Source organism: Aptenodytes patagonicus, chromosome 4 (genome assembly GCF_965638725.1).
Source record: "Aptenodytes patagonicus chromosome 4, bAptPat1.pri.cur, whole genome shotgun sequence".
NCBI lineage: Eukaryota > Metazoa > Chordata > Aves > Sphenisciformes > Spheniscidae > Aptenodytes > Aptenodytes patagonicus.
Window position 1 is genome coordinate 47,589,498 of NC_134952.1, and position 16,618 is coordinate 47,606,115.

Genomic DNA, 16,618 nt, shown 5'->3' on the forward strand with positions numbered 1-16,618 from the left:
TTTTAAAGCTAAATGGGATATAGCTAATAATGGCTTTAGCAGTGACATTTTAACCCAGTCTTCTGCATACTACTGAAAATAATGAGAGAAACTAACATCTGAAAAAAAATAAAATCTATAGATTTGACATTGAATTAACAGCAACTTTTATTACTGGGGATGCTATTGCTTTATTACTTGAAATACTTCTTCGGTAAAAACTCAAATGGATCACTTTCCATACTTTTCCCTACCCAAATGTTAAACCGTGCATTCCTTACTTCTACACTGTACAGAATATCAAATCAACACGATCCTTCCTTTAAAACTGTTTACATGCTATATAGACCTAAGACCATGCCTATAGGAACTTCTTTTTCGGCACCTCAAATGTTTCCGCTGGGGACACACAACATCAGTCGTTCTCATTCAGCAGTACACACCCCAGACTTTTCAAAAATTATCAGCAACACAACTGTATATTAAGAAAAACTCCACACCAATGGTTTGCCCACATCACTTGGCAATGTCCCTTTAATATTAATACACAGAGAAGTAAAATTTTTTCATAAATTTGTTCAAGTATGTGGAACATGTAAAATGCATAAGAATCAATATGGACTTCATTAATGTTATATTTATTTATTTTCCAGCTTCATACAAACTGGATGTAGAAGCATAAACATAGTACATTTCTACCATTTTCAACAAAAATATAACCAATATGTACAATTATTGTATTAAAAATACAAAAGGGATACAGACTCCACCAATGTCTTTCTAAAAGACATACAGGTACAAGTAGTATCAAAAGTATGAGGAAATCACCAGTTAATTGTACATTCTGCACTTGACATCACAGAGTGAACTGAGATTAGCAGTCCTATGGTCTACAATTACTTAATGCTTATATAACATTTGTGCAACTTGTGATAGAGCTAGGATTTTGTATTTCTATATGCACGAGGTCCATAGCCTTGAGAATAAAACTGGCAAATAATGCATATTACATGTAAAATTACAAATGCATAATTGACAATGTGATATATAAGCAAATAGACAAAAGCTATGATTACAGGAGAGAGAATTAAATAAAGCACTGACATTTGTTTGATACAGTGAAAAAACACTGCAATTTGATCTTTAAAAGTTGAAGCTATTTACGTTTATCTACTGATCAATATGATCAGCTGAGTTCAATGGAAAAAAAAAATCCAAGACCAGCAGTTCCTCACATTTGAGTACTACTCGGATTGGCAGCCTTCACTTCTCCGGAGTCTGTGCAAAAACAACACAAAAATAGAGGGGAGGGTCATTTCAGTCATTATAGGGTTAATAGCAGCTGTGAGCAGGTGGTTGCTACACATTGGCCTTCTCTACACATGCAGTGTTCCATGAAGCCATTAACAGTTGTGACTATTTCTGCATTGCGAAGGCTGGCAAATCTAAACGTGTTATTTTTCATTACTTAAAGGCTCGTTTATCCCCTAATGCCAAAGTCAATAGATGGAGGTTATTAGATCAGTGTTAACAGCTGACACGAGCTGTGACATCCCAACTTGCCTTCACTGCAATGTTATCCAGTTAATTTTTCTTTTAATATAACTACTATATAGTAAAAAAAAATAAAATAAAAATAATATATAACTTAAAGGTGGGGTTGCTGTCTGTCTCGTTAGAATGGGACACTTTCTTTTTTAGTATGCCATCCTGTATTCCCTAAGGCACAGGTATGAGACACACAGTGTCCTCTTCCATCACCGGCCAGTTGCAAGCGCGCGTTTCTGCATTTACACTAGACCCGGCTGAGGATGCCATTAACGGCTGGGCATGCCATTAAGGCTAACATTTACAAACTTTTGAAGATTCCAGGGTGGGGCACATTAAGAGCGAAGCGAGACGGTCGAGGAAAGGCTGCATCCCGTAACCTCTGCCTTCCCTTCTGCCCTGCTCAGCCACGTGATAGCAATATTCTTTCCAGGAGCTCAGGCTGGCAACCCTACTTACAGGTATGAAATAATACTGTAATTACTATGCAGATGCAGTATTTGATCTCTGAAACGCAAACATACAAAATCGTAATAAAGGCATTGTAAACAAGCAAATAAGCACTGCCTCCTTGAAGGATTCCAATGCATTTTTCTCTTTGTAGGTTAAAGGCCAAATGTAATTTGACAACTAGCTTATCTCATTATCCAGATGAGACTAAGTGCTAGGATTGTGATTAAAATCTAAAGGGAAGATTTAAAAAAAACCCTTCCAGGCATTGGGAAGTGCAGCCAGAGTTAATCATCCTGATGTGATGACGATCTTGGAATTTGGAATGATACTGCGTGATGTGGCAGACAGCGACAGTGGTAGCTTGGAGATTGCTGCACTGTGCATTTCAAGCAACACAGTTTGAAAAGTGCCAGGGCGATTTCTTCACAGTATTTCACATGCAAGGGGAGAGGGGACAGAAGGGGGAGGGGCGGAGGAAGAAGCCCCATGCTGCTTTAAGGCAGGGAAGGAGGCAAATAGGTCCACCATCCTTTAACTATAGTTCCAAGGCTCCTATTCTAGGGACGTCTTCTTGTGCTCTCCTTTAAGGTGGCTCACTCTGGATCCAGAAAAGCCCCAAGTCTTAGACAGCAGAGACTTGTTCATCTTCTGCAAACACAATAGGATAGGGGAAAATAGAATTTAGTTCATATAGAACAAGACTGCTACTGAATGAAACAACCTGTACTGTGCTCATGTGTTTTCCATTTCGTTGTATTAGGTATATATTTTAAAACAATCTAAATATCTGTACATTTCAGGTCTCGGAAGTATTCCTTTGTAATTCTGTTCTCGAAGAAAGTAAGACAATTGCTATAACTGAGCTAGGTGCAGTTCCTCAGCCTGAGGAACACAACAGCTACTCCTAAAGCCATCTTACATTTTTTCCCTGAATATATCTGTGATTTATTTAAATTAAGATTGCATAAAAACTGAGTGCAGCTTTAGTCATCATTGGTAGAAACAATTAAAATTCTCTGTCATGGTAATTCTCAAAGTTTGAGGCAATTCGATTAAGGTAGACTTCATTTTTTTTCCATCATGTTCAACTGCAGAGTTCATCCTGCACATGAAACCTTAGTAGCTAAGCAGCTAGGGAGGGAAGGGGAAAGTTAGCCTTTCTATCATTAAGCAAAACAAAGTATTCAAACGTGTGATTTGGGCATGGCCCTGCCTAAATTTTGAGCACCTAGCCCTAAAGATGCAATCCAGCTATGCTTGCAGTCCATAGAAAACCAGCTATCATCATAGCTGAGCTAAAGCATAAAAATACAGACACCCTTGGGCCAGCGAGGTAGCAAAAGAGTAGTGGCCTCGTTATGTGAAGCAGTTGGTGTGGAAGACCCAGTGTCCACAGTGTAAGAGTTTCGGGTAGAATGTGAGTGACTATCCAAATAAACCTGACCAACGATGCTCTGTGGGGCAGATGGGCAGGTATTCTATAGACCAGGGTACTTTTTCAACCATTAAATACACGGTTAGTGACAAACATTAGGTATGCTGGAAACTTTCAGGGCAGCCAGGGCTGTACCTGGTGAACATAGGCACCTCCAGAGAAGTTGCCTAAGCCAACTGCTTGGTTGCCCAAGACTCAGGTGGACCTACATTCCAAATTTTAAATTACATTTAGGATGAACTGAATTCCTCCCCTTCCAAAAAGTTAACAAATAGCAAGTTTTGAAAGATGGAAGAGAGCTTGAATTATGGCAAGAATTTCTATGGCAGAGCACATTTGTGTAATTTGCTTTGTGTCTGTGAAAGCATTGACCATTTTTGCATGCAGCACACTCAAAATCTAACAATTAGAAATTTACCATCTTCCTCTGTGGAAAACCCTTGAGACGGGTAGTGAGCAAGACGTGGATCTGACTCATTTGGTTTATGCCACTGAGGTTTGTTCACAGGCCTGCTAGCTGAATGGCCATGCGACTGCTGCTGCGGAGTTGATGTCCCATGGGTCTCACATGTCCGTGCCACCATTCTAGACCTCTGAAGTGCTATGTTGTAATCTGGAGGCTTTCTGGTTGGATGGGAACCACCTTCTGCAAACTCAGCAATAGGTATTCCTACATAACCAGGAGGAGTTGGAGGTGGTTCCCGATACCGACCCTCTTTTCGTGCTGCAGGAAAAACAACAGATTATTATAAGAGACAGTAAGAGGAAAACTGCTCAAAGGAAAATAAACAGTGAAAGCTAAACAAACATCAACCAACTCAACATCCCAGGAGGAGAAAATCTGAAGGACAAAAGTTAACTACCATACGGTAGACAATGAGGTCTTGAAAAATAAACCATGCAAGAAAGTATAGAATATACAGCCTACACAGGATATAGCTATTCTTCCAGTAGTGAAGCATTACTCTAATAAAATTCACCAAATTACATGGGGAATTTGTTCAAGCTTAGCAACTGAAGCTGTTCCACTAATCGAATAGAATAAAACGTACACTGATCAAAGTCACATGGAAGACTCAAGAATCCACAGAAGTGGCAACCATCAGGAATACTGGCACCTCCCCAAACGCATGACTATCTATCTTAATCTTGAAGATGGGCTTTGTACCGAAGAGCTCATCTCTTTTGTTTTGAGCATCTTGCGGGGGGGTGGGGGGAGGTGGGGGGGGGGGAGCACCTGATACTTTATTTCTCCCTACAAATCTTACTACTTAATGAGTCATAAGCTACAATTCCAAAAGGTAAGGAAGAGAAGTGGGCTTCATCTTCATACTTTCTGTACACATTACTGCCCGCTGCTCTTAGGTTGTATTATCTGCAAAATTAAAACTTGAAAGTATGCCCATAAGAACTATGATTGAATATGATTTTATATAGGAGATAGAAAGACCACCACCTAGTTTGTGGATCTCATTGAGGCACAACTGTTTACCTGAACAAGGCTTAACTCTGGGCATACTTAGAAGTTCTCTCTTGCAGAGAACTTCAAGGGAGGAAACGGCAATTAAGAATTTTAAGCATCTGCAGGGACACACAGCAGATTGGCATGACTCTCTATTTTGGAGTTATGTACTTAAAGAATTCAGCTGGGGCTTTGATACTGAACACTGTTTGTGGGTCTAGCCCTTTAACACATGACCACTTAAGTTACAGTACAAAGGCAAACACAGCAGGAAAAAACACTGTCACACACAATTTACTCCCCACAGCTTGTCATACACTGTATTTTCTTGCACAAGTGGTGATGACAACATCACCCTGCATTATGCAGCATGGAATTGACTGAAAGGGCAGTTACAAGCTTAAAATGGACTGGTGCTACTTGGATGTGAGTTTTTATAGACTAAAAATAAAGTCTTGGTATAACAAAACCAAATAGTTTCCAATAGAATCTAAGTATTTTTCTTGGACAAATTGTTTTAACTGAGCAAAGCAGCATGAAGAAGTTTCTGACAAATTCTATTCAAAGATTTCTGAAAAGTAACTGATGCAGAAGAAATTCTGTAGAAAAATTCTATTGAAATACTGCCAGAGATCAATGCCTATTCAGTGCAAAAGAACCACGTAAAAATAGTGGCTTCTGTTGGACAGTGATATGCAGAGTTACATTTGCAGGATAATTAGTTAATAGTACTGAAATGTATGGAAGCGTGTGACTTGAATTTTCAGATCTCTTCCATGTTCTCTCTAGTCTCTAAAAACATAGTGGAAAGCACTGCCTTGACAGGCAATTTTGGACATGCTTGTTCCACATTCTGGTGGAAAACAAGGGCATCTAAGAGTAAAATTAGAGAGCAGCATGAATCAGAACCTGGAGTCCTGAACTGAACAGCTTCCTTCTCTTCATAGTTCAGGGATTCAGATCTGCACCCAAGCTTTGAGGCAATGGGCCATTGCTAAGCAATATATTTGGGCAGAAGATGGAAAAACAGTTTATCACAGTGGTCTCAGAATGACCTCAATCTGGCAGACTTTTTCAGCTGTGTCAGCACAAAATGGCTTTTAGATAGTTCTTCATATTAACATGAAGAAAGGCTAAGCAAAGGGGAATGAAAGGAATGAAAGAGGCAAAAATGCAGAGGTCTTGGATGGCCCAAGGACTGTAGAAGAAACAGTATGAGAAAAAATGTTAAGCACTGCCAAAGACACCTTCATATTAATTTATATATTATCTGATCTTTTGTTGAATGATTATAAACGTATTTCAGCTCTAATTTCTTAGGAACCTTTTCAGTTTCAGCAGTCCAAAGGAACATCTCAGTTGGTATTTAAGCACAAAGGGATCCCATTTTCAAAAGTAAGGAATATTCACAATTATCAGACAAGTCATACAGATGTATAAAGTGAAAGGCTTCTAAAAAAAATCAGGCCACATTTTTTAAGATATCTAAATATAGAATGTGGAGCCTTACTGTGAAGAGAAGTTCACATTTCGGAACAGGCACCTAAATACATCAACCTCTCAAAACACTGTCCAGCAGTTGAGCTAGTTTTTGATGTACGGCAGGCTCTCTTGAAACACAAAGGCACTGCCAGAACTGAGAATCAACAATAAGTGATATTTTCCCTAGCAATGAATGTACAGTTAAAGGGGAAAGTTTGAGAGAGACTGCAAAATGTTCGGTTTTGCTTTAAAAATACAAAGATCAAACCAGACAAAAGAAATGCAGTTTTAGAACAATACGAAGAACCATAAGCAAATGAACTAAAATACTTCATGGTAAACAAAACTTAACTTACCAATAAGCCCCTTTGTACTACTTGATGATACTGCTATATGGGTGGGCATGGGAGCTGGCTTGGACTCCTCTGCTGGTACAGATGTTATGCTACTGGTTTCAGCTTCAATCGAAACATCCTTCCCACCCCTCCGCTTTATGGTACCTGTATCACCTTCCGAGTCCTCTCCCCAGTAGCCCGTTGAGGATGCCCAGCTTGCTCTTGACTGTGCTTGATCAAGGCCCTCTCTACCTTGACTTTGCCTGCCATACTTTGTGCCATGATCGGGGAACATCAGCTGGTCCATATGACTGCCCGAGGCCCACAGTCCTGCCCCATCGCCTGAACTATCAAAATGAGCATGTCCAAAAGGCAGAGTCTCCCAGCTTCTCTGGTGCTGTATTGTTTGTATGTTGTCATGAGAACCACTCGAACAAGAAGTCCAGCTACCACGGCCACTGTCAGCTGCATCGAGCGAAGCTCTATCCCCCTGATCCTGTGACAGTTCTTCTGTGCTAGGAGAAGAAAGCACAGTTGCTCCAGCATACAGGCCTCTGGTCTCTGACAGTGGTGCATACGAGCTAGATGCACATTGAAGAGGGGGGGGAAAAAAAAAATCCAGTGTTGGAATTGGAGATCATTTACAAGACACATGAAGAATTCAGCAGTCAAGAGAAAAGCAAACATATTGGGGGGTTGGACTAGTGACCTTTAAAAGGTCCCTTCCAACCCAAACCATTCTGTGATTCTATGATTGAAGGTTTTGATGCAATTTATATTAAGTATTATTTACATTAATGACTAATTCAATTTTGAGAATAGAACACTTTCCTTTCAAGCTCATCCTCAATAAAACAAACAAAAAAAATTACTGGATAGATATCCTGACGAAACTTAACAGTTCAGTGGAGTAATTTCAAAAGGTAAAATCTTAACTTTGCAGCAGCCCTTTAAGACAGGCAAACCGCAGTGACATATATAAAGGGGAACAGACTGATAGATAGGGTTTCTACTGCTTTTCCAGTCATGTGAAGCAAAGGTTCAAAAGTTAGAAACAGAGTTTTAGCAGGTGGTGGCTGATGTTCAGGTTTAGGTTTCAGCTTTTCAGTTTTTTTTTTCTGCTTCGGAAACTCCGAAAGCCAACTTTTCAACATTTCTTGCAAATGGAAATGTATTTTAACCTGAATTTTGGAAACACATGCTACTTCGTAGAGCAAGTATGTTCTCCGTAGCCTTTCAGCGATTAAGTAAACCTGACACTATCACTTACATAGCAGCAGAGAAAACGACAAAGTGTCACTTTTGTTTAGCAGCTATCCAGGCTCCTGGGATTTGCCCTTCCAGGGCAGCTTGCTATGCAGACTGGAACCCTGCTCTTCCAAATATTTAAGACATCTGATTAAAGAGTTTGCATAGCCTGGGATTCCTAAAGCTGAAGTACACCAGTTTTGGAACAGGCCTGCCATCCACAGACCCCACAGGATTAAAAACCCTCAAACTATTCAGAGGACTGAAGCATCCAAATAACAGCTCAGAAAAGTAAGTGGAGACTAAACAGGAGCCAGAGCTCCAACTATTTTCAGACCAAGGCTCACTGCTACAGACTTAGAGAACTTCTCACAGCACTAGCTCCCCCACCATTACAGAAGTTAATTACCTAGAAAATTACCTACAAAACCAGCAGCCTAATGTGAATTTTAGCTTCCAATTATTGTTGACTAGAACAGATATTTGGGGTAAAATATTTTTAAGTTAGATAAATACACATTTTTCTATGAAACAGACTGGAAAATTACTAGCTATTTATGTTCTCAGCTTGATCACTGCATAATTGTATGAATAATTTCTCATCTAATTCAGTTAATTCCCCATCTAGAAAACAGGCTAGGATACTAGTCTGCCATAGAGAGGATAATCTACAGCACGACTAAATGCTCAGATGATAAGGTCTACTGAGGTAAAGTCTTACTGCTGTAGACCTCATCACACACTCAGGAGTGCAAAACCTTTTCTTGTCAGAAAATGGAGCATTATCACAAAATGCAGCATTGAAATAGTAGTTTTTAAGACCAGGGGAGAAAAAAAATATTTGAGAGAGATACAGGGAAAGTTACGTGAACAAATATACATACACATGCCACATACACATTATATGAAAGTGTAATGTAAGTAAGCACAAATAAAATTCCTACCCTAAGCTGTATTGATCTGGTTCAATCATGATTCTTCTATCAATCCTTCCCACACCAAGATTTGTCTCCACGATGCTGACAGAATGCCTCTGTCTCCTCTCATCATGCAGGGAGACTGGCATAGAGTCAAAAGAGGAATTGCTGACAATACTAGATCTGGAAGAAATTTCGCTGTGACCAGAATCTGAAAAGTTATCCACCGTGCCACTAGGAGCCAAAGTATAGCCTGCAAAGGGAACGTCACATTAATCAGACTCTCCAAGAAGCCTGCTCAGTTACTGGCAGGCAGATGGCAATACTGCTACCACAGTAAATCAAAACTACGATTACATTTACACAGAAGCAGCACTGCAAAAGATAAAGATACATAGCAGAACCGTGTAAGACCGTGTATTCTGTCTCTTAATAAGAGGTTTAAGATTGTGGAAACATGCACCACTCATTTAGGAACCAACTGCTCACCTGCCTCCTTCGCTGCCCTCCTCCCCCAAATTATTTTCAAATGCATCACCATACTTGTATCCCCACATTACAAAATTTCACTTCTCAACAAAGTGCCTGTACATAAACACCGTCTCCAAGATTGGAATGAAAGAGATGTCCTGGACAAGATTACTGCTTAAAGTAATCCAAGAGACCCTCTTCACACAGTTTTTCTGTTCTGCAAAGCTACACTTGAGATGAACAGCAGATACAACATGAAGCCCAGATGTGTGGGCTGACTCTTATTACGTATCTTGGCTGAGAGGGGGCCAGATTTTCAAGCTTTCTTTGTGGTACTTGGCTAACTAATTACATTCCAAATAGCATGTATTACCAGAATTATACTGTAATTTGGAGGCAGCATTGTCACCGCCAGACTGAGATAAAATCTGCAAACCATGTTAGAGACAAATTCAGCAAGTTCAGCCTTTGGTTTAGTATTAAAGAAGGTTGTGCTGAATGCTCTTGCCAGCTAAGTTAAAGATCATTAAACAACATACATCCACAAGTAACTGCAGTTTTCATTTTTTGCTTTCAGTCTACATGTAAGTGTCAAGATGACTTCAACTGATCTATCCCAATTCACTTGCCGAGAACATGGAATTAATGCTGCCATTTTTGTCTGAAAGAAAGAACGTACCATTTTTGTCTGAAAGAACGTACCATTAGCTTCATGTCACCATCAAACCAAGGAATTTTTTTAAATTTATAATCACGTTTATGATTTGCTTTTTGCAAAAATAAAGTACTTTTCCCACTATGAGCCAAGTACACAATCCCAATTCCTTTTTCAAGAAATGCACAGGCCTGACCATATTTATATAAATTCACTCTTTGCTAATGTAGTATTTGGGAGAAATCATGATGATAGCTTACAAGGACTCAAGGTGATAATCTAAGTCTTCTCTACCTAACATCCTCCTCCATCTGACCTTAGTAAATATCACTTTCATAGAGATTTTGGATAGGCATTTGTATTTTCTTGCCACATTAATCTCTCCCCTTTCCAGATCTCTGCTTATCCAATTGGACTTATTTTTTCCCCTTTTGTTTCCATAAGCCCCACCTATCCCAGAGGTCCTTGGTGAATTGTTACTCTTGTTACTGTTCTCGCTTCCAAGAGGAGAGGAGGAACTGGTTAGGTTCATTAGTCTGGAATCATAAGGCCTCAACTGATCGTCACTGCCACCTACCACGTTAAGAAAAGGGCTTAGCTATCCATTTGATCAGAAAGTAGAAAAAGTGGTACTCGCATAAGTTTCAAATCCTTACCATCCCTGTGCAGTTTAGGGAAAGTTATTGCTACAGGGAAGTCTCCAACACACTCATCTCTTTAGCATTCTGAACTTCTATTATGAGGACTCAACCCCAATATATATATTTTACCATAATGTTATATTACGTAACTGTTAAACTGAACTTTTATGATACTCTGAAAAGAGAATAACTTAGAAGTTATCTGCAATACAACTAGGCTATCATACTTCCAAAGGGACTTTTTTTTTTGTTTAAACTGCAGGAAAATGCTTCCATTCTCTGTTTTGTCGATTCATAACCAGAACAAGTACAATGAAAAAACAAACAGGCTTAAAAAAAAATCCCTTTAAAGTCCTAAATTCACTTTAAAAAAATAACTATGAAGTCACTTAAAAAGAACTCAGTCAAGAAAGCTCCCATGTGCAATACCATTCCTCAAATATCCATATACATTGTTTGAATAATCAGGCTGCTAGTAAAACATTGTGTATTAGTGATTTGAATCACAAATATCTTAAGCCTGCCTGTCATACATAGGTCACATCCCATCCAGATGCACGACACAGCAAATAATTCCTGTAATAGGCTAGTGTGCTCAATGCTGTACAAAGATTGTAAGTTTCAATCTGTGTATCCTTCCACTGGCAGGAAACACTGATGATGGGAATATTTGTCAGAAGTAGCTGCAGTGAGAGTGACCTGCTGCATCGAATCCTGTATCAGATCAGGCTATCTTTCCTGGCTTTTGCTAACCAGAGGGCTTTCAGGTATCCCTGAATCAGGTTCCCAGGTATCCTTTCATGTATCCCACTCTGCACTACACTTCCTGCCCCCTTGCTGACCATATGTGACAAAAATAGGAGCGGCAGTAGTTTATCCTAAGTGTCCAAATTCTCTCTCAGAAGTTTCCAAAGTCTAGGAGCTTCAGGAAACAGGATGAGAAATATTGCACGTCTAATACCTTTCCTTGGGGAGCTCTGTGGTGAAGTGGGAGGAGAAGACAGCTGCGAAGATGCACTTGAGACCGTGTCTTCAGATTGTTTCTTGTGACGATCCAAACTTCCTTCTTCAGATAATGAAAGAATTTTCTTTAAAGCTTGTGGGGAGTTAATGCCTTTAAATAAGAATTAATGTAGGTAGATGTAAAGTCCAGTATAAATACATCTTTCTGTTTCACAATGCATTTATAGAGCAGACACCATACAGAAAAAAACCTCATTTTGTTTCCTGTATATTTGTGAGTTTCTGACACCAGCTTAAACAAAGCAAAATGTTTAAACCTACTCCTGTCCGAAATATAGTGCTTTATTTCTGCATATTAGTGCAGCTGGTCTTTCATTCTGGCCACCTAAAATAAATACTTTGTCACAGAAAACACAATGCAGATTTGGTGTTGCAGAATACTGCCTATACAATATATAAATCAAGGATATGCATAGTAATGGTTACTGAGAAACTTGAACTAAAAGTATGTTGAATAAAAACACACACAAATCTCACTGGTTAGTGAAGGTTTATACACTAAGAATTGAAACTGTTCTCCTGTTTCTCTTCTATTCAGAGGAACCTAGAAGGTCAAAGAAAGCTGGAAAGAAGATTAGTAAGATTAGGCTTACAAAACAAGGCCATCCTGCAGCTGCCTTTCTCCCTTTCATTTTTGAGAACTATCTCTGCACCAGCTTATTTTGGGAAACTGAAGAGTAAAAACATCCTGAAGATGATGTATGATGTAAATATCTAGGGCATCAAGAATTGCTTTTCTCAGGCAGCATTTATCCACCTTTCTCTTCCCCTCCCCTCAAAAATCCACCCTGGGACAGTCTTAAAAGTTAAGACAGAGCTTCTCTGACAGTTTTGCCAATGTTTGTGTTAGAGGTTATTTTCAAACATTCTACAGAATTTATCTTTGATCTGTTGGATCACAATGCTGCTATCAATAATTTACAGCTGCTTCATCAACATAATATAGTCAGTTTTCAGAAACTTTCCCACCATGAGCAAAAAAGCAGTCTGTGGCGCTTCAAAGTCCTTTTAAGATTAAAATTTAATGGTAAAATCAACAAGAACTAGATGAATATTGAATTGTTTCTTGCTCATTTTGCTGCTTCTGATGTTTCGCTAGCAGCCTAAGCAGTGCACAAGTAAAACTAATAAAAAGTGAAATCAGAATTAAGCTCGTGTGAAATTACCATGATGCAATAGGAAGGGCCAGTTATGCTACATATACTTATTAGGAATATTACCGTACTTTAAATGATATCTAAGAAGTTCTTTAATAATGCATATACTTTATGTACACATGCTGGGACACAGATTTGGAAATCTGATTAGAAGAAATTCCTATAATCTGGTATCTTTCTGAGCGACATGCAGGCAGCAATGACTGAGTATCAACAATAAAAAAGCACTAGGGAGCAGAAGCCAAAGGAACAATTCTCAACGTGAAACTTCAGGCCTACCAGTATGAGCAAGCCTGAATTCCACATTAAATGTTCAACTTTTGAAAAAACACCAAAACTTCTGAGGCATCTCAGATAGGTCACTCAAAAACTCCAAGTCTCTAATCCCTTTGGAAAAGTTAAGCCAAGATCCCAGGGCAGATAGTCAGAAACATTCCTTCTTTCCAGCTTCTAGTAACAGGTAAGTACTTATACTGATTAAATTGACAGGATGCTTTCCTAGATTTCTTTCTTTCCATTTCTAGAGAAGAGAATTATGCATACACACTGCATGAACTGGCAAAACCTGCATATAATACTACCAGAAATAAGTGTCTGACTCTTATTTGATTCAAAATTTCTCCCCGACATAAGCAAACAAACTTCAGAGTATTAAACGGAACACTTCATTGTTCCACTTACCGAATGGTGGAAGGTCTTTGACTGGCACTTTCTTGCGAGAGGGATAAAGAGATACTGCAGGGACCTGCAATGCTTGGTTTACTTTATGTTGCTGCTGCTGCTGCACTTTCTGCTGGATGCCTGCCCGGGGAGCCACCGGCGACGTTTCAGATTTTCCAGATCGCTTGTCTCCTGTATTCTTCGGCACTTTGCAAGAAATGGGAGAAAGCACAGAACGACTACTAGCTAAAAATATTGTGGGAGTTTAGGTCTGAGCAGTGCAAAGCCCTCCAATTAATAAATAAAAGATGCTCAAATACTTGTACAATTAATGCAGTAGGATATCTTTAGACAGAAAAGATGAAAAGGAAAAGAAGGGGAGATTTAACTCCATTTAAAATACGTACATTATCAAAGAACATTTACTCTCTTTGTCAAAATAAAACTCTCAAATGACTATCGTTATGGTTACCAAAAACACGACCAGAAGTTATACTGGGCTATCGTAAGGACTACAACTGGTTTAGAATGTATATGTAATTACTATTTTTTGCTACCCGAAGAAAGGGAAGGGCGTAAGGTACAGCATTTCCTCAAATCAAAATGAAACTGATATCTAGCATAAGGTCCGCCTCTGCTGCAGCCAGGTATAGCCCTCCAGGTGTCTCTGAAACACCTGGACATAAGGAAAATCCCCTTTTCCTTCTCAAGGCCCAGCTATCCAGGATGACCAACCCTATTCACACCAATAGCCTGAGTACCTCAGAACTGTGGAGAAACTTTTGGCTCCTCCACACCCTTTGTACGGACAAATCTAAAGAGCCCTTGTGCACTTCAGCATGACATCATCTGAAAGCCTTATCTCCTATATAAATGCTATGTCTCCATATTGTTAATCTGCAAGATGATTTCCTTAAGATTCATAGATGTTTATTGCTTGGAAATTACTAGACACATCATTTTGCACCTCATTGTCTAGTAATTGTTCCCAATTACTTCCTTGGAGAAGAAACAAAGGTATATTTAACAGTTTCCTTGAAATCCATAACAAATGACAATGCTCACGTGTGTTGGTGGCTGGCTCACACTGCAGAGACAGTGTCTGGAGGCTCTCTTCATCCATTTCCAGATCCAAGTTTGAAAGATACTGCTTTACTTTCCGTGCCATCTGAGCATCTTCATACAGTTTTTTAGCATTAAGGAAGGAGCTGCGACGGACCCGCTTTTTATGACCCCCTGTTTGTGCGACATCCAGCACGGCTGCATTTGTACTGCCCTGGCTGAGAGACCTGGAGTGAAGTGGGGGCAGGAGGGGGAGGAAAGAGGGGAAAAGTATGACTTAGTCCAACATGGTATCACTTGATAAACATGAAACGTGCAAAAGATTGCATGAATGTCAGTCTACGGTCAAAGCTTACATGCCTCATTCCAGTAAGTCAAACAGCTATAACAGAAAGAAAGATGAGGGTCAGGAAATCTTTTTACTTGGTTACAGGCACTATTTTAATTACACAAATATTTTAACCTATTCTGCTCCAACTAGGCAATATCACTTCACACATCTAGAAAAGCATTCAAGCTAGCTCTCTCACATAAGCCAGCTGCTGAGAAGATTGGAGCATTAGGAAAAGCTCATGCAGTAAGGCAATGCTGACAGAAGACTATAGTTGAGGTTCTAAATTAAAATAATTAACTTAAATACATATACAGAAGGCATTTTGAAAGCTCTCTAAATACTTTTTAAATCAGACCGTACACAAAATGTACAGCTCAGTTTTACAGAACAGAACTCCCTTTTAACTTGCTAGGTTGAAGACAACTTTTTGTTAAATAAAATGATGAGCTAGTTCATGATGAAATAAATGTCATGCACATTTCAATGTATGTATGTCTACATGAAAGCTATGCATTGTTCCTGAATTGTTAAGAGTAAAAATGATGGCTGAATTGTAATATGAAAATAAGTTAGTTTAGTAGATACTTTAACTTTTGTATTTGATTGTGATAATTGCTTATTAAGCATAAGAAAGTTAACAGCAATTTTCAGCTGTTGCAACCTTGCCATTTTATAATTTCTCTTTTACTGAAAGTCACTTCCTTTGGCAATTTAAATTGGAGGTGGGGGAGAACACCCCACTCCTATCTAAAACCACTTATAAATAATTTACAACTTTTGTGTTTTAACCTCAAAAGCAAAAGCACTCCTGGATTAAAACATATTGTCAGTAAGAAAGGGTTAACAAAAGAAAAAAATGGCAAAGCACCAGAAAATTAAAGATAGCAAGTAGGAAACAATGCAAATGGCAAGGGAAGAATGAATGTCTGTGTGCGTTGTCTCCAACCACTTACCCCAAACTCCTCCACTTCTTCTTCCTGCAAGTGAGAGCCAGGAAGAGTAAAGCATGGGTTTAAGAAGAGACAGAGAAAGATCACAAGCTCAGAAAGAAAAAGACCAGACCTCAGGACAAGCAGTTCTGGAAGCCCACAAACATTAAAAAGAGCCTTGACTCGGGCATACAGTCAGATATTACAAACTCTTCTAGCTCAAATTAAGAAAAAGAGTATGCAATAAGCTGGTCTAACATGAAGCCAAAGAGCATTCACTCCACGTCTTCTAACACTACTAGCTGACACTGTTTCAGATACATTCCCACTTCTACTAAATCAAAATGATAAGGCTGGCACACATCCAACATTTCAAACATACTAATACATGTGTTCAAGATGGTATCTCCCCCTCCCTCCCACTAATGGAATCTAATTTTTATCAAGTAACTGGCAGCTAAAGAATAATATAAAACATTTTAATATATTTTGATAAACACAAAATTTAATGATTTCTCCAGTTTTAGAACACCACATAATTTTGGTAAATTGTTAACAACAAAAAAAATTCATACTGCTCCAATACAACAAGGGGCACTTGAAAAGCACCTCTTGCTGACACCTAGCCTTCTCTCACCTGGGAAAAGCTCTGCCTAATACAACACCCTTACCTCGTTCTAAACATTAAAGCAGGATCCATGTTCACAGATGCCATGCGACCAACATGGCGTATCTCCTTCGCAATCATTCTCAGCTTCTCAAAATTGACCAAGCCCTCCACTTTTGAATCATTTCCTACAAACAACAATTAACAACATCAGTTATTA

General features: G+C 39.0%; 1 protein-coding gene across 10 annotated transcripts in view; it reads right to left on the reverse strand.

Annotated features, from left to right (window-relative positions):
• Positions 1 to 485: 485 nt before the first annotated feature.
• The window catches only part of RAPGEF2 (Rap guanine nucleotide exchange factor 2), a 200,351-nt gene continuing 184,218 nt past the window's right edge, over positions 486 to 16,618 (reverse strand). For 5 of the 10 annotated variants that reach the window (XM_076336593.1, XM_076336588.1, XM_076336592.1 and 2 more), the window contains 9 exons: positions 16,463 to 16,586; positions 15,816 to 15,839; positions 14,532 to 14,755; positions 13,488 to 13,673; positions 11,588 to 11,740; positions 8,887 to 9,112; positions 6,716 to 7,275; positions 3,834 to 4,139; positions 486 to 1,257 (listed from right to left, as the gene is read on the reverse strand). In XM_076336593.1, the coding sequence (XP_076192708.1) occupies positions 1,211 to 1,257; positions 3,834 to 4,139; positions 6,716 to 7,275; positions 8,887 to 9,112; positions 11,588 to 11,740; positions 13,488 to 13,673; positions 14,532 to 14,755; positions 15,816 to 15,839; positions 16,463 to 16,586 (1,850 nt within the window). In that variant the 3' untranslated portion in view covers positions 486 to 1,210. Of the gene's footprint in view, positions 2,629 to 3,833; positions 4,140 to 6,715; positions 7,276 to 8,886; positions 9,113 to 10,435; positions 10,559 to 11,587; positions 11,741 to 13,487; positions 13,674 to 14,531; positions 14,756 to 15,815; positions 15,840 to 16,462; positions 16,587 to 16,618 lie in introns of all 10 variants that reach the window. The other 5 variants (XM_076336590.1, XM_076336595.1, XM_076336596.1 and 2 more) reach the window with 4 other exon arrangements.